The sequence below is a fragment of the Ambystoma mexicanum genome, chromosome 7q (genome assembly GCF_040938575.1).
Source record: "Ambystoma mexicanum isolate Mex_15411 chromosome 7q, UKY_AmexF1_1, whole genome shotgun sequence".
Lineage (NCBI taxonomy): Eukaryota > Metazoa > Chordata > Amphibia > Caudata > Ambystomatidae > Ambystoma > Ambystoma mexicanum.
The window spans coordinates 614,040,228-614,066,984 of NC_090941.1; the positions used below are offsets into that span (position 1 = coordinate 614,040,228).

General features: G+C 47.2%; 1 protein-coding gene across 6 annotated transcripts in view; it reads right to left on the reverse strand.

The window, feature by feature from the left end:
* NBEA (neurobeachin) overlaps positions 1-26,757 on the reverse strand; it is a 2,584,133-nt gene that overhangs the window by 1,380,517 nt on the left and 1,176,859 nt on the right. For all 6 annotated transcript variants that reach the window (XM_069640609.1, XM_069640605.1, XM_069640608.1 and 3 more), the window contains one exon: positions 22,794-22,855. In XM_069640609.1, coding sequence (XP_069496710.1) covers positions 22,794-22,855 — 62 coding nt within the window. The remainder of the gene's footprint in view (positions 1-22,793; positions 22,856-26,757) is intronic.

Consider the following 26,757-nt stretch of genomic DNA (forward strand, 5'->3'; position numbering starts at 1 on the left):
ACTCAAGAAAAGCATATTGCTTTCATTCCCATCTAATAGCCAAAGGTGTGGCCCTCGGATGCCTAACAGATAGCAGCAAATAAGGGTACCTTATTGCTGAAAGCTTTTAACCTGGACTCTTTTGGGGTCGTCGAGTCGCTTCTTACGTTTTCCACGGGGGGTGATGACAGTAATGCAATAACCAACAGGTACAGTGGGCAACCTGGTGAAGTGCTCCCCTTTTAAACAGTTGTGATGTAGTTCGACTTAGTTTCGCCATTTGCATCTGACTTTGGAGGTAAGGTATGCACGTTTTGATTCTGGCAGGACACCCCATTTAAAGCAGTGTTGCCATTGCAAATCACTAGCTCCCGTGATTAAAAACTATCTCCATCTAGCTTCATTAATAATCTTTCCCGGTTTCTATCGAGGATTGTGTTGCAAGCAAACATTTAATATTGTTCCTTCCCATTCTACCAAAAATAAATCTAAATTTTTCTGTGGCAGCTTTTTTTGTTTACTTTCTTAAGGTCAACACATGTGAAGACTTCTATTTCCTCGAACCCAGGCCAAATAAAGGAAAGAGAAATAAAATGAGAGGTGGGATAAACATGAAAGCATGTAACATACTATTTGTACAACCCTGTCTCTCCTTGACTGGGATAACTCTCCTTTTGGTGAGACGTAAATTCCTCTGGTGTTGTGCCAAATGTACTCTGAACAGCAAGACCACCTCCTCCACTCTTCAGCAAGATGCACCACTGCCGCTCCTCTGCTAGATGTATAACCAACACTCCTCTGCGAGACTCACAAACGCCACTCCTTAGCGAGATGCACAACCGCTGCACCTCAGCGAGACACACAACCACCAACCCTCAGCGGGTCACACAACCACCACCACCGCCAACCCTCAGCGGGTCACACAACCGCCAACCCTCAGCGGGTCACACAACCGCCAACCCTCAGCGGGTCGCACAACTGCTGACCGTCAGCGGGTCGCACAACCGCTGACCCTCAGCGGGTCGCACAACCGCTGACCCTCAGCGGGTCACACAAACACGGCCCCTCAGCGGGTTGAAAATCCTTCGACCGTCAGCAAAATGCACATTCACCGCCCTTCAGTGAGACACAGAACCTCCACCAATCAGTGATGGGCACAATCTCCGCCCCTCAGCGAGGCACACAACCTCCACCCAGTCTATTATCAAACCTCTCCTTCTTGTGAGGTGTCCAGGAAGAGTTGGTCAACGTCTTTTCAGATATCTTCCAACAGGACTATGGACACAATGGAGTTTTGGTGATGTTCTCTTCACTGGTAGAGGAAGCTCTCCTTTTCTCTTCAGGGGCTAGCCCGAACATTTTTATTGCCCTAGACATTGGGACGTGAAAAGACCCAATGTCGTCCGGTGGAGAATCCAGCAGAAGAACCTCATCCAGTTCACCGCATGGAGGGATAAGATAATCAAACTCATCCGTGCCTGTATCTATGGTGTGAGTGGAGACATTGTTGCTGGGAGCATCATCCTCATCTGACTCGTATTTGTTAGTGTTTGCGTTGGAACAGGGGGGCAGTGTTTCCTTGGAGGGAGAGGAGGGACAGCAAACCCACTCTGGCCCGGTTGAGGTGCATAAGGATCAGGCAATCTGTGTTGGAGCTCCAACACCAGTGATTGTAAAGTCGCTAGAAGGTCCAAGGAGACATTTCTAGGAGCTGCAGGAATGGCAGGAGGCACTACCACTGGAGCTGGAGTTGCCGTAGGGGGAGGCATGTCCAATTTGGGGCTGGAAGAGACCTTCTCCAACACCGATTCTTCATTGGATAAGACCCCAATTGGCCCTTATAAATCTGACACAATCTGTAGGATGTCTTCTGGCAATCAACAAACCTGTTCTTTCCAGGGTGATCCCAAGAGGTATTGGAAGAGGGCAAACAGGCCTTGGTAAGGCAGTCAGAATGTATGGCTAAGCCAAAGAAGGAGTCAACAGTGTAGGAGTCGACAGTGCCACAGACATAGCTTTAATTATGTTTGAAAGAGACTTGATTGAGCTCATTGACAGTGTCGTCGTCTGTCTTGTGGGAGAAATTTTTCAAACACTTGTTGATGGGATCTTAGTGGTGGTCGTCGACAGTGTCGTGGTCCAAGATTTCTGCATCTGTATTGAAGGGGATGTCGATGGGGAGTTAATTTGAGGACAAAGTTCTGTTATGAGCCATCGGCAGAAAGATCGGCATGAACGACTTCAACAATTTCTCTGTTCACAGGGAGACAGACTTGTCCTAAATGGTCGGCGATGACGCACACTGCTGCAAAGAAGACCCATTGGAGGGCATCATAGTATGTGCCTTTTTCCTGCTTTGAGATGCCTCTCCATGTGACCTGGACCTCTTGCTAAAGGTGGTACGCTGCGCTGGTATGTCTTGCCCAAGCAAGGCATGACTACAGATCGAAGCAGAGACATGACCCCCCCGGTGTCATCGAGCCTTGCCACTAACCTCCGTTGGCGGTCTCACAGTGTTTTATTGGAAATCGACAGGCAAATCTCACTCCTGGATAATGTCCGTTGTATTCAGGCAGTAGAGGTAGTTGTCATGGAGGTCCACTAAGAACCCATTCTTCCCGCTGCAGCAGGTGCAGGCCTTGAACAGGCATTTTCCTCCTGTACTCAGCAATCCTGGGTGAAGGCCTCAGTGTCGGAGACGAACAGTAGATGAGAATCCACTCACAGAAAGCCAGCAAAATGGCCGGCACACAATTACAGGCATCACCAGAGTTCAGGATCCTCAAAATTCGAAATGACACTGCAAATGAAGAACTTCATAGAAAATTGTATATATAAGATTTCTGGGGACTCCCAATACAAAACGTGCAGTAATAAATCTGAAGATAGCCTCCAGGGGTGGAGCTAAGGGAGACATTTATATTGGCTGCAGGCATTATGAACCAAAAATAACCAGGTTACTCACCGTAGTGACCACCTTACTCCTAAGTCCATAGTCCCCTTTCTTTCATACTTTTCATACTTACGGGACATTCCTCCGTCCTGTGGGACGGGACCGGAGCACTTTGTAAAAGCAGCCAAAAGTTTGCTAAATGTTTCATCCTTCCTCTCTTTCTACTCTGGGTACAGCACGCGGACGTAACCCCGCCCATCTCAGCTCCGCCCGCGCATCCCCCATCAGTCCTTTTCTATCGCCAGGTCAGAGACCATTAAGCAATAACAGAGGACCCTTATTAGAGGGGACGGAGGGCGGGCGTATGGAGGAAAGGAGACTATTGACTAGGAGTAAGGTGGTCACTACGGTGAGTAACCTGGTTATACTCTTACGTCCCATCCCCTTTCATCCATACTTATGGGAGATTCCCAAGCACTCCTTACAGGAACTACGGGTGGATGGAAAAAAACCCTTACTGAAACAGGTTCTTCAGCACAGCCTGGCCAAAATGAGCATCAGATCTGGAGCTCAGGTCTAGACAATAATGTTTACAAAAGGCCGATGGGGAGGCCCAAGTAGCCGCCTTTGCGATGGTCTCCCAGGAGACATTTTTCAGAAAGGCAACTGCGGCTGCCTTGCCCGCACCAGGTGTGCATGAATACCTTTAGGAGGCTGCAGTCCTTGGACAGTGTAAGACTCTGTAATACAGGCAGCGATCCATCTGGAGATAGTCGCCTTAGAGGCCTGCTTACCTTGTGGATTACCAAACGTCACCAACAGTTGAGAAGAGCTCCTAAATTCGCAAGTCCTCTCCAGATAGAACTTAAGAGCCCTTATAACATCCAAACAATGCAGAACCCTTTCAGCTTCTGAAGCAGGGTTCGGAAAAAATACCGGCAGGGAGATTGACTGGATCAGGTGGAAATCAGAGACCACCTTTGGCAGGAAAGAAGGGTTTGTCCGTAGGACCACCTTATCCTTGTGAAAAACCAAGAAGGGATGCTCCACCGATAAAGCCTGGAGATCACTCACACACCTTGCTGAAGTAACGGCCACCAAAAAGGACACCTTCCACGACAGGTGTTTAAGGTCCACCGTGGCCATTGGTTCGAAGGGTTTATGGCATAACGCCGTAAGGACCACATTCAGATCCCACGCCAGGTGTGGTTTACAAACCGGTGCATAAAGGTGCATCAAACCTGCGAAATGTCTCTTAACCACTGGATTAGACAGAGTAAGAGCATTGGTCCGTAGATAGGTAGGCGGATACCACCGGAAGATAAGTTCTGCATGACAGAACGTGAATGCCATACTCTGCCAGGTGGGATACGAAGGCCAGCACAGTGTCAATCGTAGCCGCCCTTGGGTCCAGCTGTTTGTCTAAGCACCAATGACAAAACCTAAGCCATTTGCTTCTATACTGAGACCTAGTCGAGGGTTTCCTGGCTGCTTCAATAATGTGCATATTATCCACAGACAGGTTGAGATGTTCTTAAGACCAGAACTCAGGCACCATGCCGCGAAGCTGAACGATTGTGGGGAGGGGTGCCACAGCTGTTGATCCCCCACGGTGAAGAAAATCAGGCTGCCGGTGACTCCCGATCGGTGCACACAGCGACAGGTGTTGAAGTTCTGAGAGCCAGAGCCTGCCCGGCCACCCACCACGGGGCTATGAGCAGAAGACAACAGTTCACTGTGTTCTTCAGCTTGCAAATCGTCCGATGAATCCGAGGCAGAGGCGGGAAAGCAAAGGCCCTCATGTTGTGACAAGGAAGCTCGAGCGCATCCCCCAGCGAGGAGGCTGCCACACCATTTCTGAAGGCATACAGAGGAAGCTTCTTGTTTGGTGCTGTTGCGAAGAGGTCCACCTCCGGAGTGCCCCAATGCAGGAAAATCCATGAGAGGATCTCCGCATTCAGTTCCCACTCATAGCTGACCATCGTCCGCCGACTGAGAGCATCTACTACAGTGACGTTCAGCTGGCCCGGAATGTGTACTGCCACTAGCCAGACACCGTGACGAACTGCCCACTCCCAAATCTGGATGGACAGGTCCCCGACAGGGGGAGACTTGGTGCCCCGTTGCTTGTTGATGTAATACATTGAAACCACATTGTCCGTGTGGATACGGACCACCTTGTCGGCAATGAAAGGTCTGAACGCCTTGAGAGCTAGGAAAATCGCCAGAAGCTCCAGAGGATTTATGTGGAGGAACTTGTCCTGAGACGACCAAAGGTCCGAGACCTGAAGAAGATCCAACCATGGGCGTAATTTTAGGGGGGGACAGGGGTGTTTGTCCCCCCCCAACTTTCATGGCACACCATTTTGTCCCCATTCATTTGACTGGGGCACCTTTTCTTCAGATGTCATGTCCCCCCCAACATTTTCAGCAAAGTTACTCCACTGGATTCAACGTCGCACCCCACCCCAGAAGGGAGGAGTCTGTCGTGACCAATACCATCGGGGCTGGGTCCTGAAACCCCGCTCCCATCGACAGGTTGCCGAGAGATGACCACCACTCCAGCTCTGCTCTCATGGAAGCCGGAATCAATATCAACTTGGAGTCCGGATGCACAGCCTGACACCAAGAACTCTGAAGAGCCATCTGATTCCGCCTCATCTTGAGACGGGCGAGAGGTACAGCCAAAATACATGAGGCCATGAGGCCAGAAGCCTCTGGAACCACCAGGCCGACATGCTCTCCGACTGCGCAAACATCTGAGACGTGGCCAACAGATCTGCCATTCTGTCCCCGGTCAGGTAAACTCTGCAGTCGATCGTGTTCCAACGAAAACCCAGGAAAATCATGTCCTGAGAGACCGTCATGGAAGATTTCCACCAGTTCACCGACAGCCCGAGGTGGAACAGGAGCTGGAGGAGAGACTGAAGATTGCACGCGGCTTTCAAAGGGCAAGGGCTGCGTAAGAGCCACGGATACACATGGATACCCTGCAGACGAAGATAGGCCGCGATCACCAACATCATCTTCGTAAAGACACACAGCACCGAGCTGAGGCCAGAAGGAAGCACTCGAAACTGAAAGTGCTCCTCTCCCACAGAGAAACAGAGATATCTCCTGTGTGGATTCCAGATCAGAATATGCATGTACGCATCCTGAAGGTCCACCACGCTGAGCCAATCGCCCAGCTGCAAAGAAGACCGTATCTGGCCAGGCGTGATCATCTTGAATTTCTCTTGGGGTAGGAAAAGATTGAACTGGGAAAGGTCTAGGATGGTGCGCAGGCCAGCCTGGTTGGGCTTGGGCACCGTAAACAGTCGGGAGTAGAAGCCCTCCACTCACTCCCCTAGGGGAACGGGTTCCACAGCTCTGAGGTCAAGCAGTTTCTGAACCTCAGCTTTTAGGGAGGACGACCCCGACTGCTGGAAAGGAGGGTTGAAGGGTCGGGTAGGGGGTAAGGGTAAGCGGAAGCCCGCCCGAGCAACTGACAAGACCCATCGGTCCTGTGTGATGGTCTGCCTCCCAATGAGACGCAATGCATCCTCCCAACGGGGTCTCATGCGAGCACTGAGAACCCTCATTTGGCGGGTTTTTCGGTGGTGTTACCACCTGAACCCGAGGAAGAGTCTAAAGAGCGGGACAAAAACCGAGTCCGCTGCTGCCTCCGGCGGGAATTTCCCAAAGGGTATCCACTCTGCAGGATTTCCAATCTAGAAAGCCCCTGAAACCAGAGGAGGGCCGGCTTTGTGACAACGGTCTCTGGGTCCTAAAAGGAGTTTTAACCAAGACGGACAAGGACTTGGCCGTCTGGGTGCTGTCCTTCGTTTTGGTGAGCTCTACATCCGTCTTCGAGTGAAAACGCTCCTTACTGTCAAACGGCAGGTCCAACACTTTGTCCTGCACCTCCTTTGAGAACTTGGTGGCGTACAACCAAGCCTGCCGAGAGATATCAACCCCAAGCATAAGTCCCTGAGCCGAAGTGTCAACGTGATGAGCCACTGCCTCCAGCAGATCCTGGGCCAGGACAGTGGCATCCGATAATCCTGCCTTAAAGTCATCCAGCTTCTCGACCGGAGTGAACTCCTCGAACTCCGCCAGACCTTTCCACATCTTCATATTTGCCCCCGCTAACACCAGTTCTGCATTGGCCTGCCGCAGCTGTAGGGGCGAGTTAGCAAAAATCTTCCTCCAGAGGGAGTCGAGAAACTTGTCCTCTTTCCCCAGGACCTGATAAGCCATCGTAGAAGAGGATGCTGCAGGCCTGGACTTTAAAGTGGCTGCAGCCACCACCGTGGAAGAGGGGGGCGGACAAGATGCTAGAGCCACCTCTTCTGAGGAATGCAGCGTGTAGCGTGCGTCAATTTTCTTATTGACGAAAAGTCCAGAGTGTGCCTTTTCCCAGAATCTACGGACCTCGGCCAAAAGGTCCTTCTGCAAGAACAGGCCAGTTCGCTCTGAAGGAGACAAGGTGGACGCCCCGAAACCACACCCTCCTGCGGAGCGGGTGCCTCGGGCACTGGAACATCCAATAGGCACATCATGTCCAGTACCCGGTCGTGAAAAGCTCCAATAGAGCGGGGCTGGTCTTCGCTGTCCTGATCGCCTTGCACATCATCCGACAGGTCAGGGTCCTGCTGAAACACGTCGGGCACCGCCTTGTCCATGGGGGGACAACGGGGCAAGGGCGGAAGGGTAGGGGGAGGCACCGTAGGCAAAGGCGGGCATATCTCCCTAAAAAGACCCTTGAAATACTCTCTCATGGGGTCGGTACGCATGAGTACCTGAAACTTGCCGAAAAAAGCGTCCTCCGGAGAAAGCTTTAGAGCTGCCAGAGAAGGCCTCTCACTAGGGGGATAATTCCAAGGACGCACAGGGGAGGGTTGCCAGGCAGGCCCATCCCCGGAGGTGTCCACATAAATCAAGGGTGCTGAACCCACAAGCAGCGAGATGTTGTGCGGAAGGGGCATCCAAGCGTTCCAGTCATAAACTGGACGAAAGGGATGCGCACAAGGAACCTTGTGTTCCCCTACAGAACCGCTCCCTATACCCGAGGCCGATGGCGTAGTTGTAGGGGGAAGCACCTAAAATGGCCGCCGTGGTCGTGGCGGGAACGGCTGCCATTTTGCCGTCACCTATGGGGAACTGCGGCATGTGTGGCAGTGAGGCAGGGGTCACCGCTGGTGGATCAGGGGTCTTCATTTTAGCCTTTACAAAAGGAACCTCGGCCGAGCCGGTACTATGCGGCCTGGAATGTTTCTGCGACATACCAATAGCCAAATTAGCCATCACAGGAAGGACCTTGAGACTGCTGGTAAAGGAGGAACTTAGCTCACTCCTTGCACCCTCAACAGTTCTGGCATTGCCACAAGAGCGGGAACGGTGAGAAAAACCTTTCACCGATAAGGCCTGTACAAGGGACCTTGGACCCAGGTCCGGTAGCAGCCTTTCCACAGCAGGCCTCGAACATACGTTCGGTATGACCAAGCCCAGCCAAGGCCACGGGGCGCACCCCGGTACTTTTGAGGGAAGCCGATAAGGAGGCCTCAGAGCAAGCTCCGGTACCCCACAACTCAGTAGAACTAGATCTACAGGCAGCCCCCACAGGAGGGGCCTTGGAGTGTACTCTGGTATCCACAGGCCCCTTACGGAGACCCTCAGAGAAAACTCTGGTACAGTTTTTAGGCCCAGAAGGCACCTCGGGGAAAGCCCTGGTGACAGGGCAGTCGATGACCCTCCCAGACCGGGAAGACCCCGGGAAGGTATCTCCTGACCGAGGTGCTCTAAAAAGTAAAGAACTTACCGGGCGTCTCTTCTTTTTGTCGATGAAGGATTGAAAATGCGTAGGAGCAGTATGATGGAACACCTCCTCTCATCGCTCTAACCGACGTTGAAGTGCCCATACCGAAAGGGAATCACAATAGAAACAGGAATCCCAACGGTGATCGGGACCCAAACACTCTAAACAAAGAGGATGGGGATCTGCCCTGGGGAAGCGCCGCTGACACGAGGAACAATTTGGAAAGTCTAGTTTAAACGACAGACAGACTACTACACGATCGCTAATGAGAGCGAGAGGAGCAAAAAGAAGAAATTCTTCCACGGATGCAAGTGCGTCCAGTCCCGAGCGAGCGAAGAAAAGGATTGATGGGCGATGCAGAGCCGAGATGGGCGGGGTTACGGCTGTGTGCTGTACCCCGCGTAGAAAGAGTAAGGACTAACATTTTTGCAAAATGTTGGATGCTTTTACAAAGTGCTCTGGTCCCGTCCCACAGGACGGAGGAATGGCCCATAAGTATGGAGGAAAGGGGACGGGATGTAGGAGTATGACTATGCTAGATCACTAAAGTGACTTGAAGATTTCAGTTTAAAAATAAACTTTTCAATGTTACTGAGTCTTCCCAGCCTGACAACAGGGAACGTTTACAGCATGTGAAGCTACAAAAGATCCAATACTGAAGAATGTGTGATCCTAACCCAAAGATGTGTAGAAAAAACTGACTAAAATACAGCTAAAGTAAAAATAAAAGAGAGGAAAGGATCTTAGTAATTCAGTTGAGAAAAGAAAGAAATTCTTATGATGTTCCACAGAAGTGGTTAGGGGGAAGAGTCTCCCCCCTTCGTGGAGGTCCTTGTCTTCATCCAATTTATGGGGTTTAGGGTGGCATTTACCAAAACAAGGTTAAAGTCAAATCTTCAACTTCTTCCCAAGATTGTTCAAAGAGAATCCAACAAAGAATGTCTTTAAGAGGATTATAAAAAGGTTCTCCCTTTGGGGCGTCACACTCCCTTACAAAGCCACATTGCCAAGCCTTCTGTAAGGGGCCGTTCTAGACTGCTCTAAAAAGTTATTCCTTGTGATGAAATTTCTCAGAGTACCTTTTCTGTAGGACATTGGGAGGGGTAGTCTCATGAACGAAGTGGGGCATAGGAATATTCAAGATGGCCTAACCCTTGTCTAGTGTGTAGGTCCTCTCCCTGCTATACTCTACATCCCTTTGCCCTGGTCTACCTCAGATCAATAGGACTCCAGTAATAATCTCCCTGGTGTGACTTCTCCGTTGTCTTGCAGTGGGCACTTAAGAAGCCAGCTTCTACCCTACCCATAGGGGGGTTGCCTGTTTTCCCAGGAAAGGTGTGAAGGCTTCCCAGCAAAGCACAAAGGGCATCCTAAACAGACCGACCAGATATCGTTTTGAAACTCCCAGAAAATACACAAATAGCTTGCAATTGAAAGGGACACAGTGTGTGTTTTTTTTCCTCCATAGGACAACTGTGGGGGCTGGGGTTGTGCATCTCACTGAGAGGCAGAACAAATTGTAACCTTGGTCTACATGTCGATTTTGACAATCTCTGTGATTCTATGTTTTTTGTTAACTTATTCAACTGTTGAAATGTTTAGAGGTGCTGTCTTAGTACACTTTGTACATACTTTTCAACATAACTCTATGCTTACATCCATGCCATATATATAGCTCAGAGGTTAAGCATGACTTGTGATGCACTAAGCCTGCTCGCAGACTTAGACACTAAGCTGAACACGTCTTACCAACAGGTGTCAAACCATGCTTAGTAAACCAAAGGGACCATTTTTTCTGAGTGGTTATGTTTCGCTAAAAGTGTAGATTTGTTTTCCCCAGACCCATTCAATTAGTATATGGAAGGAACACTTTCACTTCAGTTGCAAAGTCTATGGGGATGCAAAGTATCTCAAAATGCCCCAGAGGCTATAAAAAAAACTGGTCATAACTTTAATATCCAGGAATACATTAAAGTTCCTGAGTGGTCATTATTCATCAACATTCGTATTATATTATATTGTGTATGCCTATTCCTTTTTACTGTGGAAGCACACGCCCAGACATTGACATTGGCTCCATAATATAAGAGCTGTTTGTGAGTGTACAGTATATACACAGAGGAAGAAACTACCCACTAAATGTATACATTGAAGATGTAATAACATGCAATTAAAGTTGCAATAATTTCCGGGTATTACCGATGGGAATGGATTTGTTCTAATGTCATAGATAATGCTTGGAAACATCGAACCTGATGTCTGTAATTTGTTTTATGACCACTTAGAAACCGAGGGAATAATTTGAACATCTAATGGAAGTCCACAAACATTGGATCATCGCCATAACCAATTCTAATCCCGCAAAATATTTAATAAAATCAACCATGCAGACAGTACACAAATATATTGCACCACTCAAGACCAAAATGAACATTTGCTGTTTCTCTTCATAGTTTCAGTGCAACTAAATATTATTAGTAACCCGGCGAGAGACGATTTGAATTCAACAAGCATTCAGGTTGGCTCTCGCCAGGTCCCTACCCGGCCGGGAATCCCTCCGTCGGGATTCCACGGGCCTTTGTCCCTGGCAGGGGGCGTGGCAACCCCTCAGCCAATGAGGAGGCTCGAAGCAGGGCCATCCCCGCTCCGAGCCTCCCCGTGGCTGAGAGGCTGCCTTCGCCCCCCGGGGACTCGGGTAAGTCTTTTTTTTTTTTTTTATTCCCTTCCTTCCCTCCCACCCGCCCCCCAACTTACCTTCTTGGTCCTGCGTCCCCGGCGGGGGACGAGGGAAGCCTCCAGCCGTGTGGAGACTCGGAGCGACGCCATCCCCCGCTCTCTGCCTCCACACGGGTGGGGGCTTCCCTCGCCCCCGCCAGGGATGCAGGTACATTTATTTATTTATTTATTTATGTATTCCTCTTCCCCCCCCGTCCCACTCCCGCCCTCCCAACCCCACTTACCTTCGTTTTGATCCTTTTTCGGGAGCGGACGCGCTGCGAACACTTGTGTTCTCAGCGCGTCCGCTCCCGATGGCCGCCATGGAAAGGGAAAACGGACTCCGTTTTCCCTTTCCATGGCGGCATCCATTTTCTTTTCTTTTTTTTTTCTCCCGAAACACTGCAGCGCACAAAACGCTGCAGCGTTTCGGGACAAAAGAAAAGCTTTTAGTGCCCCGGTCAAGCAATTTTTGCGGGCCGGGGTACTAATAGCAATAGAACCCTCGCGTCGGGGCATTACTGACTCTGGTAATGCCCCGGGGCCCATAGGTAAGGACCCGATGCTCGGGTTCTATTGCTTAATTCAAACAGTTACATGTAAACACCAACATAATGCCAATAACTGCCAAAAGCTTCCATCATAATATGAAATCTTTGTAGGGTACGCTACATAGATGATTTCAAAAGCAGTCAAAGAGAAAACAAGTCATTCTGTATTTTGCATTTATTCATGACTATGTTCTATATACAGTACCAATATGTCTGCTTCTAAATGCTTTGTGGCGCTGGGTCCTCAAATGGGGCAACAGAAGCAAACAATTGTTTGCGTTGCGGGGTGCATTCAAAGGCCCCAAACAGAAGTCCCTTTCACATGAACAGCAGGATTTTAAACACTGATACAAAAATGGCTTGACCTTTATTTAAAATTGAAGAGACATGTGGCAAGGGGCCTACCTGTCGCTACCAAAGGAAAAGCAGCATTTTAATTTACAAAAGAAGGTAGAATCAAAGATCCCTTTTACAGGCTGACCCAGTGAAAACAAATGGCTGGAAGGCCGGAGAAGGGCCGGTTGTCCCATATGAAGATTCACAATTTAAAAGGAATATTACCATTTAGGCCTTTTTTCTCAGCAAGCAAAAGGTGAATTTTCTTCATCTATGTACCATTCATTAGGTAATTTCCAGGCGATTTTGGAGATATAAAATTCATCCACCTGCAACTCATGGAACTGTAATGGCTCTCTAAGATGTGTTTCTGGCTGTTCTGAACATGTTCCAAATGTGAGAGTTGGTGAACAGGTGGAGAATAAAATCAGGCATATGGGTAATAACTTACATATTAATAACGGTTATGCTTTTCATGGAAATGGCAAAAAAGTTCCACATGGACGTGCTACATGGTACAAACCTGGTGGTCGGCTTATCTAATTCCCCATGATTAGCTGAATCAGAAAATAGGTACATTATGGCAGTTGTTAGTAAAATTATGAAGTTGTGATACATAACTAGTTTTTGCCAAAAATCTGAAAGGAGAACAAATGGTGATTACAAATGGGAATTGCCATATTTTGCTCCAGATCCCTAAACCAGTCCTGACTTGGAGGCTGGGTTTGGGAGGAGAGAGAAGGGTAACTGCCCAGTTCTAGTTGCAGGAGTTATTGCAGGGTACTTCCAAGATTGTAAAATTGGTGGTGTCATCGCTGCTATCCAAGAGGGACTGCACTTGGAGGAAGGGACAAAGGAACGGACCGACAGAGAGACGGCGAAGGATGCTGAAACATACCATCTGACAGCTGTAAGGAAACACCAGAGGAGATTGCTGAGAGTGCATATAGGTGGAGCTGTCTTTCTAGTAAGGTATCATAGCTGACTGAGTCCTATGTTGGAGAGCGGTTAGGAAGAATTCTCATACATGTGCCAATTCCTCCCACCTTAGAGCCCTCCAGCTCTTTTGCTAAACTTTGGGACTTTCAACTTTTTTTATTCTGTTTGTTTTCTGTCTGTGTTTTCTTTGGTTATGGAGCTTTAGACAACTCCATATGCATCATCTTTTAATTTGTGTCACAACAGCACCCTCAGTGCAGTGGCACAGGGAAACCTTTCAGGCTTTCCCAAGGTTTAAATACCTTCTCTGGGATAAACTACTGTTTCCCAGAGGAGGTAAAGTGAAATTGACTTTACTAGTCTTTTTAAATTCCTAGACCCAGCACACCCTATCTTACAGTAGAGTGCTGGAGGGGTTACCTAGTATTCCCTGTGTCTAGATACTCATGTAGCAGTCAAATACTACCCTTTCCTCTCGAAATGGCTGGTGGCAGTGGTTTTACAACAAACTACCATGATTTTTCCCGAACGCGTACACCGGTAGCGTTAAATCACTGGAGCCATGTTTTTCAAGATGGCGTCTGAGTCCCCTTTGTTTAAACAGGTCCCGGCCTTCTTTTTTCACCATTTCTTTTCGGAAGGGGCCTCCTAGAGTTTGTCTCTGCGTGCCAAACCAGGTTTGGTCCCTTTGTTTCATCGCCTTTGGCGGGCTTCAGGACTGAAGGCCGCCTCTGGTGCCTGAGTGTCTGGGGTGGGCAGGATGTGAGGGAGGTGCTTGAAACTCCCTGTGCTTAGTCTCCTAGGAGACCCAAATGCACTCTGGCATGATTGGCTGGCTGACTGTCCGGCAAGGACAGCCACCCTGCTGGGTGATTGGCAGCTAGGCTGGAATGAATGGGAGGAAACTGGATAAAAGGCAAGTCTCTTGGCTTGGAAGGCAGAGTCGACCACTGGAACGAAAGAACCAAAGACGAGCTTGAAGAGGACGGCTTCTGTAACTCCTGGACTGTTGGTTTGCCCGGTGAAGCCCTGCTACAGGTCCGACTCGCTACGTTCATCTCGACAGAGAAGCCCTGCAAGGACGACTTCTCCCTTTGAATTGGTGGGACCAATCAACTCGACACTAAGCCACCCGAATACCATTATCTGAGCTGGTTGTATTTTCCTCAGAGTGCTGCAGGAAACCGAAAAAACCAGGGAGAGGGACACCAGTTTGTGTGCTCGACTACAGCTACCGGAATTGAAGATTTGCCAACTGCCAGCTTTTCGACCAGTCCCAGTGCAGTGCAGGAGTCCCCCGACGTACTCCCTCTTGTCCCCATGACTGAGGCTCAGGAACAGCAAGATCTGCAGGAACTGCCAGGAACAGAAGTCTTCAGCTGCATCTTATTCTTAATTTGAAAGGTACTGTGAAACGAGACAGAGTACTCACCTCTCGTGGTGAAAGTGCTTGAAACCTTCCCAACTTGCAGGCCTCGTCAGCTTGTGACCCAACATATGATTCTTCTTTCTTTTACGAACTACTTCTGAGAACTTTGGCAAATACTTTTCCGTTTAACTAGCAGAACTGCTTTATCCTATACAAGACTTTAGCCCATTGACTTTGGCCTAACCTACTGCATTGAATGGACTCCTCTGGTGAACTCAAAATAGTTGCACTGCCTAAGAGTAACTAATCTTTTTATTATCCTATACATTTTTGCTCCTCCTTCAAAGTAGTTTAAATGTCTCCGAAACGTACAGTGTAAAGTACTGAAGTATATTTGTGTGTGATATTTAACTGCCTCCTTCAAGTGAATGTTTTAGAACTGACTTTTGAATAAATTAATAAGTGTTTAACCAAGAAAACTTAAGTGTAAGAGTTTATTGGAACACATGTGATTGTAGACCTCTGTGTAACATCCTTACACCTCACATTCCGTCTTGAGATAAGCCTGGCTGCTCAGCTCCGCTACCAAAAACAAACTGTATAGTACAGACTTATACCAAAGGTTGGTTTTTGCTTACACCTGTAGTCATAGTTGCGTGTAGTGGTCCCAAAGGGTACTGCATACAAACTCTGCTTAACAAGAGCAGGAGGCCATCTTTGAGAGTGCAGTGGCCAGACCGCTGCCCTATCTTTCCAGAGTGTCCTGAGATGCCACTGGATTTCCTGAACTTTACACAGAGGCTTTCTATGTAACTAGAACTGAGCCCCAGAAAACCAAAAGGTGGGGGGAGTCTGCTTGCCTTGAATCCTTTCGCTTTATAGTGGGCGGAGATGGTGGGGCGGACAAAACTGTGTAGATCCTTAGTCTATTTAACTAAAAATATTAATTTAATAATTTAATTATTGCCCCATTTGGCAAAACACTACGAGGAGAATTTTGTTAAAATTCGAAGTAACAAAGCTAATTTCCCAGTGTGCGCTAAAAAATATAGCCTATAATTTAATTGGGTAATCCTTTTTGTTCTGCTGACCCCAACTTCTTTAAGGAAGAGGGATATCTTTGTTCTTAAATCAGTCCAACCTTTTTATCCAGCTTCCCCAACACAGGCCTTTCAGTGGAGGGGCGGGGGGGGGGTCTGAAATCTAGAATTACCCAAATCATTCCAATTTTTCTGTCCAACTTCTCCAACACTGGCAAAGTAGGGTGGGGTCTGAAAAACAAACCACTAAATCACTGTGTGTTTATTTTAAAACAAAAGTGTGGATGAAATCAGAATTGCCAAATGTATTTGTACCAGTCTTGAAATCCTACTGCTAGCCTTTTAAGCCAACAGGAAAATCAAAATCACACAACAATACATAACAATTGCTTTCATTATTGATCATTGTAATTATTTTTTAAGTCAAATTTGCAGAAAGTGCAGAATTGTGATTCTGTTCTTTTGAATTCACTTTTGTGATTTATTTATGCTGAGAGAAGTTCTGTTGTGCCACGGATAAAGTGGTGTTTGACATGTTCATGCTAATTTCTATTACTTTTATTTAAATAAATACCAATATATTTCCCGTACAGGGGCCTGGTTCTTGTCTCATTGATCGCTCAGGGGGAGGGATAGTAAGGAGCATGATATGCGTCTGAAGTAGGGATGAAGAAAAGAATCCATTAAACCGTTTGTTTGCGTCACACCTTAAGTGGGGAAGGAAGGAAAATCCTGTGTTGAGGGTGGCTTCTCAATAAACAGTTACAGTTTGGATGGTGCAGATTTTCCGGTTTAGGAGTAGGGAATCCTATAGCCCAAAGTTGGTGCAGGGCAAGGTGCTTAATTTTGGAGCGTGGCGAGAGTCCTCTTGATTGAGCGGGGATGGACCCCGACAGTCTATCTGATGGGTCAATGGACTCTGTAAGGGAATAGGCCTGGTTCAAACAGCTCATTAGGAGAATGTCTCTTTGAACAGGACTTGAACTAGTCTACCCCAAATTTGTACTAATTTTCCTTAGCTTTAAATTTGATTGTATAGTCCCTGATGGCAAACTCACCTATCCAATACTATTAATGTGTATAGCACCAACTCCTTATTTTGACAATCCAAATTTGATGCTATCTTGAGCTGAGTACAGACTAAAATGGGAACACCGGTGGCCAATAGCTTCATTGTAAATGCATAAAATCCCCACCTCATTGAACCCACGTAGGCTATCAAAGTTTTAAATACCCCTGAGAATGGAAAACTGTTAGTTATTACTTTGTGTCCTTTTTCCAGTGTTACACTGAAGTAAACAAATTCACCAAATAATCCCTCATAATCAACCAAGTTCATCAGTCCTCCTGAGCACCATGAAACGGAGATGTATGACGGACGCACTGACATGCAGCTTGAGGGCCATGGTATCTGTAGTACATGAAATGAGATGGTGGGTGCAGCACCTACACACGAATATCTTCATCCTGCATCCCAGATCTGGCTGATCTTAGACAATTCATACAAACACAAAAATCTGTGTTGGGGCTAGGATAAGGGTTTTCTATATCAAAGGCCAGGAGGATAGCTCAGGGGCAACGCTGTCCTCTTGGAATTAAGAGCATAGCAACACAGGTTCGAATCCTGGGCTCATGCTTAGAAACTGGTGCCCGTTATTAAGCGCGTTACAAAAGAACAATTATTAAAATATAATCAAAGATTTTTTTTTATAAAAACAGAGTACTCACTCTTAGGATACCATTGTATTTTGACAGGTGCATCTCGCACATAAGATGCTGGACATGGAACAATTCTGTGTGGGGAGAAATTGAGACCTGCTAACAGAAACCAGATTGTTATGGAGAAGTGGAGTGTAACATTCACGTAGGACTATTCCTGCTAGAGGATTGAACCGTTATTTTTTCACATATTTACATTGTTAATTTGAGGCACAGAGAGAGAAAATGAATTGGACAGACTCGCATTTTTTGGGGGCAAGAACCTGCAGAGGGCTTACAGCCCGTGTCTCCCAGTTTTAAGAACAGCATCTTATCCAAAAGATAACAACTCTTTCCATTGTCAAATAATGACTATATAACTAGTAACATTCTACTTGATCACAAACTACATTTTAACAAAACTTCCAGAGGAAGGGCTGGTGTGCTTTTGAAAGCTACAAACCACAAAAATGTGTTCGCCTAATAAATGGACAAATGTTGCAAGATTACTTGTGTTTGTGCTTTGTTAAAAACGGTACTTTTGATCTGGAACCTGCAGGAATCAAGCTATTTAATCAAACTCAAGACTAACATTTTCAATTTCCCATGTTTCTTTTACTGTGTAACTTTCATTATAACCTTTGTCTGTAAACGGGTGAAGCAAATATAAGCACATGGACACAGTATGCAGTCAATCAAGGTCTTGTAATTGATGGAATACTTTTGATGACAGATATGGGGCAGAAAATTATAGGTGACATTTGATAGGATGCCTGTGTTTAAAACAAATAAAATATAGCTTGGAAATCTTACGCGACAGCATTAATCAGCTTCAGGCACCGTGCCCCTGAAGGGAAAACCTTCCCAAAGAATCTGGAAATAATTAGAAACTATTATGGCAGTAGGGGGCAAAAAAAAAAGTACTGAAAAAAGTTTACTGAGAGCTGGGTCTGTTAGGCATCAAAGGGGGAAAATGCAAAGGAGGGGGGGATACGTGAAGCGAATTTTAAAAGAGAAATCGCAAGGCGTGCTTAAGAAATCTACCACCAAAGACATTATCGCGGCTGTGACATGTAGCACCAGGGAAGAAGGGATGGCTAATCAACTACAGATCGTGTCAAAGGCAAAAAAAACACATCTTCATCCTTTAGCGCGAGAAGATATTGCACCCATACTGTGAAGACGGCGTGCTTTATGTGGCGCGGCAGCCAATATGATTTTTATTACTTCTCCTTCAGACAGAAAATACATTGTTGGTTCTTTCAAACTGTTTTTACTTTAACAGAAAAAGGCCATATGGAAATTATAATGCAGAAGTCATCGGAAAGGCGGCCATTTTAGTTAATGCTTTACAGGGGGAGCCAGCTAACATGGCACTTGAAGGGTGTTGTGGAAGGCCATCCATCACCGTTTTAAAGACTGGTTGGGGTGCTGTGAATATGGGCTGCAAGAGGGAAGACTGCGTTTGTTAAAGCTAACTCGCACACTTCCCCGCAGAGTCCTTTCAGTGCTTAAGAATATATTTCTCCGAGACCGAAACCCCCCCCCCCCCCCGGGAAACGGCCCTGATTGCATATCCTTCAGGGTCTAAAAGGCTGCCCATGTGAAGTGAATTATCCATGACATGTACCTTCAGACATTTGTAATGTGATAGTTCATGTAAATGCATACCATACCTTCACTCCAAGCCGCTGGCAACGGGCAGCCTATTCAGGAGCTCAGATAAGGCTGGAAAAGCTGACATCCCTGCTAATCTGCAGTCGTTAGCGTGGAATTCCCAATATTAAGGGCATAAAAGCATCTAATTTGCTGTACAAAATGAAAGGAAAACAAAGGCTGCCTTTCCCTTTTATGAATGTGCAGTGGGCTCCAAACCCGCTGCATGCGCTCCCCTCCGCGTGCACACGCGCAGGGCCTCCATTTTATCTGGTTGCTTCATAGAACTTCTAACCAAATTAAAGATACCAGAGCTTGGCCAGAAATCTATACTGTAATCATATTATATAAATGTTTTCAGGATTAAGGCCTGACCGTTTGTCAGGGAGACTGGATCAACACAGGCCTCCTTTTTTATCTTCTGTGAAACTCCGAAATTAACTGAATGTAAACACTGAAGTGTCCAGCTTGGCATGCAGCTTTGTTTTAGAAATCAAAAACGGAGTGCTTGTGTTTAGTGCGGGGTGGCTTATATTGTAATTGCTTTCAATTGTCATTTTGTGAAATATATAAAATACTCTGGGAGCTTTGTCAAAAATAAAGCATACAACTTAACATGTGTCTCGTACTGTCTGCATTAGCCGCACAACTGAAGGAACTAGCTGGGTATCCTGTGAGGGTTGATGCGAGTGTGGAGGGGAGGGGTTGGAGAGGGCTTCACCATGCCACAAAAACAGGAGAAGGTGGCCGCTTGTATTCCTGCTAGAGGTCACCGAAGCCCCTAACCTGCCAAATGCAAGTCATGGGGATTCCCTCTCGGGGATTGGACCTCGCGTTGGTGCGTTCAACAGCTGCAGCCTTTATGGCCAAAGGGCCTTGACATTGTAGGACTTGTAGTTAGGCTCTTCCCATTATGACTATGTACCTGAATGCACCAGCATGTGAAGTGATGTTTGCTAAAAGCACGAGGTAGGTATAAAAAAGGGGTCACAAAACCGCACCCTCTCTTCTAGGCGGCCATGGGAGGAATTGGGCTTAAAGCACTGATAGCAGAGCCTGAGCGCCCAGTAGTGTCCGAGGGAAAGTCGCGTGCATACGCTGCGACACAGAACAAAGGACATAATCACGTTCACGTGTGACCATAGAAGGAACAAAATGCATTAAGCTGCGCATGGATCGGTCCAGCAGGAAGCACACCCGCCCACCTGACCTCAAAGTATTGGCCGTTCACCATAGCAATCATTTCGGATTCCATGATGCAAGCAAAAGTGGCCATGGAAATCGCATCAGCCATCTGCCTTTGGTCCAGAAATGCAGAAGAGGATGGCTTTTAGAGGGAGCTCAAGTTTCCCACTCTCCCTTCCAATCGATATGTGAGGCACCATTTCCTCTCTGGGGCCTTTAACGAAGGGTACTGGAGCCAGCCAATGGGTAATGCAAGACCTATGATGAGACGAGGAGGCCATCATCGACGCCTGGGCCTAATGCTGCACTCTTGCTTTTTCAACGGATCCGCTCAAGGTAACCGAGAAACGCCACGAGAAGGCGCCTTTCTAAGGGTGTCCAGCCCGCGTGCAGCGGTGTCTGCCAACATTATAAAAAGAACCGCAGCATAACGTCCCAGCAAAGGGTCAGAGCAGAGAGCTACTTCACTTGAACTCAGGGGGCTCAGCTTGGAGTGAATACATTTTTCAAGAGCCCTACAGGAGGCGGTGTGAGCCAGAATCCTCTGTGGATTGGTGCCTGCGATGTACTTTTATTTAACTTCGCCCCATGCAGCATTCATCCAGAGAGGAAATACAAGCACCGGGTGTAATGACTTCCTTGTGGGCGCAAGTCTGAAGCAGAGGAAACCAGGAAGCAGAAAACAGCAGGTACGTTGAAACCACCACTTCAGTTCAGCTAAAAGGTCCATATTAAAGTGACTGGGGCAGACGGACAATATTAGCAGAGCACATGCCTGAACACGTTGGTCACAATGCAAATGTTGCTAAATTATTGTTGGGGGGGGGAGGAGTAACAGCCACACCTATTATTTCATTAACACTGCAGAGGTGCGCGCAAGCACGCGCGCGCACGCAGACACACCCGATTGCAGCCAGTTCATCCACACCATACTATTATCACAGTACTAACATTGACAGTCCTAGAGGTTTCGCGGCATGCACCCATTCACCCACAACCTTTCTCGCAGAGTGAACACTTTCTTCACGTCATTGTCTGTATTGTAACTGCTGGCCACTTTTCCCAAGACAACGCGTGCAAAGTTATGCTATGTATCCTATATAAGTAACATCAGAACGAATTAAGCATTACAGTCTGCACCAGAGGACTCTACTGTGTGGGAGGTGACTACCAGCAAAGTTAGTGTTCCTGCGGCGAAGCCGGTGAGGGCCTCTAACAAAGGTGAACCCGCCGCCTCCCCCCCGACTTTCGTTGTACACCAGTTTGACCCTATACATTTGGCAGGGGCACCTTTCCTTTAGATGTCATGTACTCCCCCCCCATCCCCCAACGTATTCAGCAAAGCTACTCCACTGGGGTTGGGGGAGGGGGGCTTCATCTGGGGCTTCCTGTGAAACAGAATGCCCAATGCCCAGCGTGTGCACATCGTAAAGGGAAACGTGCAGCCTCGACACGTACCTACTGAGCCTCCAGTCCAACATTGCTGACAGACTAGAGAGCGGGAAGCTGTGATAGGCTGAAAGAGACGCGGCGTAGCCTGCATGACCCCGCCTCTATTCCACACTTTCTTATGGTCGGAAAGTGAATAAATATTGCTTTAATTATATTTATAACATGATGGCAAATTTTCATACCTTGACGCACTGCACATCTCGACTACGAGGTCTTACTTTAAACATTTACAATTGCATTTAAAACACGAAACCTAAATGCCTGCTTCGTGAAGCAATTATCCAGTACATGCCCAGCCTATGGTGCTGTCCAGGGCTCATTCATTCGATAGGTTCTTACATGGTATCACCGGCCAAGTATAAATCACGTTGACCTTTTCCCAATAAATTAAAGCTGCACCAAATGATGTCTGACATTTGCTTCCTGCCACTGCACACTCTCTGTGCACGTGCACTGAATGTTTATAGAGGTGCATGGCAAGCTGGGTCACCCCTGGGTAAAAGCGTGAAATGAATGCCCATGGCATGTTGCTATCTGACTCAGCAGCACGCTTTCCTAACGTGCAGGAATGGGCGCACACAGTACATGTTGCGCCGCGCGACCCTGCCCCTCTCCGCTGACTGTATTTGGGAACAGGCACACATGTCCACAGAAATGACTGCTCTTACTTAACAGAGTTTTGAAGATGTAGTGGTTTGATCGCATACAAATGCAAAGCAAGGGTCTTAGCATGGGGTGGCATCAGGGGGGGTGGGGGGGGGCGGAACCAAACAAGGCCCTTGGACTTAATTTTCAAAGTGAACCCATATTACACATTTTCAGCAAGCCCAACCCTTTTCCTATGGGAACATTTGGAAATACCACACAAAAGAGGCCTAGGGTGGGGAGGCCTACGGGGAAATCTCCAGAGTTCCGTAGAGGGCAGTCCACCCCTGGGCGGCATCATGAAAATTACACTGCACTTACAGTAGGCGTATAAAGCCAACGGTACACAAACAGAACCTTTTGCAGACATTTGTATTACCGGCAAATATTGCAAGCGGTACCACTAAGGGACCAGAAAAGCTATAGGGAGAAAACAAGATTCTCATGAGGAAAAGACAAATCAAAAAGCTATCACCCTTAAATTGGCCTGCGGCGTTATGTAAGCAGAATGCCATGATGGATGGGGCAGAGCTCTTACCTGTGAGCAGAGCAGCATAACGAGCTCAACCACGGAGGTGCTGGACTTCATGCAGACGAGACCTGCGGGACACAAAGAGCAAGTCATGCAGATGCCATGCGGAAGTATTAGCATATCACTTGAAACCTCTACTTCTCGGAAAACGTAAAACACTTGCACTTGAGTAGCTAACATTTCAGTGCAAAAAAGCAACCAAAGGGTATGTACAGAACACGAAACCATGTTATTCTTGCACACTATAAATTGTCGCTCCGTGGCTTCAGATTTGGTGGAAGTAATGACTGACGGTAGATGGAGATTCTGCATATACCGACCCTGTCTGTGTTGGTAGTACACAATAAAATAAAGCAAGCATTCATGCGCTTATGTGATATTTAGAGGGACAGTGGGCCTCATTAGTATGCCGGTCCGGTAACAACGGTGCCGGTAAGCTACCGTCACCGTAGTTACCGGATCGGCATAGTCAGAGTTCTGCGAGCAGGTGCCTTTCCGTCCACCAGGTCTGACCTGGCGGCCGGTGGTAAGGCACCCGCTAGCAGACTTTGACGGTAGCGCAAGTACCATCATGAACGGTGCCGGTGCTACTGTCCTCCTCCTTCCCATTGATTCCAATGGGACTCGAATGGGAATGGGGAGTAATTTTTCCCAACGCCTGGCAATGGGGAATTACCGGGACTGCCAGGGCTGTAATGCCCCGGTAATTCCACATTGCCGGACGCCAGAAAAAAAACTACTCCAGCGGCAGCTGTGCGATTTTTACCGGCTACTGCAGGATCGTAATAACCCCTATTGTGTTTGTACTGGTTCCATGCTATTAGGGGTTTATCTTCTGTCAATTTCCCCCGTCAAATACTCTATCAAACTAAAAGATTTTAAAAAACACTTTAAAAAAATTTTGCTAATGTAGGTTGACCTCATTGGTGCGATTTGTTTTCAACCCCTTAAAAGGGAAATTACATCAGAAGGCGGGGAGGAAGTGCAGTCTCCACCAAAATGTTTCCATATGTTACAATCCTGCCAGGCCAGTAGTAGTGATACCAGCAGCAGTTACAGTACTACCAGACATAAGTACCGGTACTATCAGACACACTATAACTACTGTTGCAAGTAGCCATAGAAGTTTACTAGTAACCTTTTTCTTACTTAATTTGTCCTCCATTTTGTGACGCCTACTTCCGTAGGCGTCCTGTGCACAGCCAGTAAGCTACCCAGCTCCAACCTTTGCTGTGTCCTTTGGCGCAACATGTACCTTGTTCAGAGGTTTCCAACACTATATCACAGCAGTGAGTTTTGTTAGAAAACTGGCAGGCCCTGATGATGGATAGCTGAGTATCCGAAATGCATTGGTCCCACCCAGAAGAGCAGTGCAGCAACAAAATACTAGGCAAATCTCTGAACAAGACTACCATCAGCAACCCCAGACACGTGTTTCGGCCTTGTTGGACCTCTTCAGTGAGGTGAAGGTGAGCCTCTGTAAGGCACAGTGAGCAAGGGGTCTACGTCTGGATTACCCTGGTTTACTTGGGGTGAAACTACACATTTTCCAAAATTCACAAGAGTGTGGGAGCCCTTCTACTGAGAACGAACATGCTTCAAATAACCTGTTCTATGGAATTTCTTTCACCCAGCAGGGTCTACAACCACGTACCATTGCTGAACATCTTTTGTTGCACCAATAAAAAACAAGCATTGTCAAAACCAAGAACTTTGGCTTAGCTAAAGTGAACTCATTAAATCAGGGAGGAGTGTGTGACCTATGTGGCAGAAGAATCCCGTCCACGAGAGAGGAGTGCACTATACCTGCACTCCCCAGCCGAAGTACCACCCTGATACCCGGGGTTTTAAGTGGGCACTGTCTGTTGCACGCCACAGTCCATACATCAATTACAATATCCATAGCTCGCTCGTTTTGTAACTAAAGCATCATCTAAGAGTCCAAATTAAAAAATAATTTTGTTAAAACAACACCTATTAGCCAAAACTAACGCTGCCACTTAAGCACTAGCAAAGCCAAAACGAATGGCGGTGCTGAATGCCATCTACGACCCCAAACTCACAGGGGTGATGAAGCATCATCTATAAACCAAAACGAAGGCAATTTCCAACTTCAACTAAGACACAACTAAGCAGTGGAAGGACACCTGCAGAGTTTTCTGCTGCCACTGGGTCATCCCTCTCTCAACAAATGTTTCTGCATTACTAATTAGTGTCACAGTGTCACTTATGAGTCAAAAACAAATATAACGTAGATTTTACACAGTTGCAAGTATATGTTGGATGTGTTTTTTCAAACATTTATTTCGTTATTTGCCCTCTATCACATCTCTAGCTCCAGTCCCATTGCACAATGTTACCTTTTTTAATACCACCCTCTATATCTGATCAAGGTTGAAAGGCCTTGTTTTTTTGGCATTTAAAGATTTCATAAAATGGCAGCTGCAATGTACCAGACTTTCATCACGTGTCATTGGATGAGGATTGTAATGCCATTTGAATATTTGCCCAATGTATATATAAAGTGTGTTAAGTATGATCAACCAGAGTGAGTCGGTGAAATTGGGCAAATTAAAATTCTGAATAGTCAATATGAATGTTCATCCAATCAGGCAGTGTACAGAGAACACCACATTTTCCAGTCTGCCGAGGCCCTATCATAGGGTGGCTCCATCTTGATTGTGGAGAGGGGATCCTCTCCCCTTTGTCACCTCATGCCCCCCACCATCCCTCCACCCCTCCAAGACATTCCACAACCTTCCATCACCCCCAACTCCCACCCCACTTACCTGCTGGACTAGAGCTCTGTGCTCCAGTGCCAGCACTCTCTCCCGTCATCAGTGCCCACCATGGAAATAGAAAAGGAACAACGTCCCTTTTCTATTTACAATGGTGGGGGGGCATCTTGTTTTTTGTTTTAATGGGAGATTGGGCTCGTGCAACATGAACAGTGGCTGGTAAAACAAAATATCTGCACTCTGAGTGGAGCCCTGGGGTGCGAAAATGGCTATCACCTGTATGCCTGTGAGAGTACATGGCCAGTAACGGACCACAGCTCTCACCGAGGCGTGAGCTAAGGCTCAGGCTGGCGGGCCGTTACTGGCCATGTACGCCCCTTACGTGGGGGTGATGGCCATATTACGCACCATTTTTTATTTGGCTGTATGAGGGATGGGCAAGACCAACACTGGATAAATCCCAAGTGTCAAAGAGCGGGGAATAATGCCACAGAAAAACACTGCTCCATTCTCCTGAATCTAACTGGAGACGTGAACACACCAACACAAGAACACACACAAGCACATATAAACCCCACAACTACCTCGCCTTTATACCCATAGAGAGAAACTAGAAGGAGGAGTCTGAGAAAATTACTATTGCTTTGCAGGAGAGCGCTGTGGCTAAAATGCCCATACTACATCAAAACCAGCAGTCAAACCAATCATAATGGTAAAACAGGCACAGCCCAACAGGTATACCTCATTTGCCGATTTTGATAATGTGGACCGAGGGCAGGCTATATACTCTTTAGGGTAGTGGGTGATACCAAAATAAACTAATATTGAGTTCTTGTGAAGCCTTTCGTTTAATTACAAGCATGTTGTGACTTCCATTTTAAAGAAGATGGCGGCCTGCTACAGATTTTGCTGACTGGTAGCCTGGTTCATCTCCAGAGCCTACAGGTTCCAGGCTCCTCCGCAAGTCTTTTGCACTTGCCTCCGGGCCGCTGAACTTTATCCAGAATTACTGCACTTTCAGCTTACCCTCCATGAGCGGGTCAACCTTTCTGCACTTAACCCAGGGCTCTGCTGGAACAAGCTTGTTTTGTTCTACCCCACACCCATCCCCGGTACCTCCGTCTGTACGTATGCATTACCTAAATGTACTTGGACCAGTGAGTTGTCTGTCCTGTCCCCACTGTCTCTCGTCCCCCCACCCTCCAAGCTTAGACGCAACTTAACACTTCATG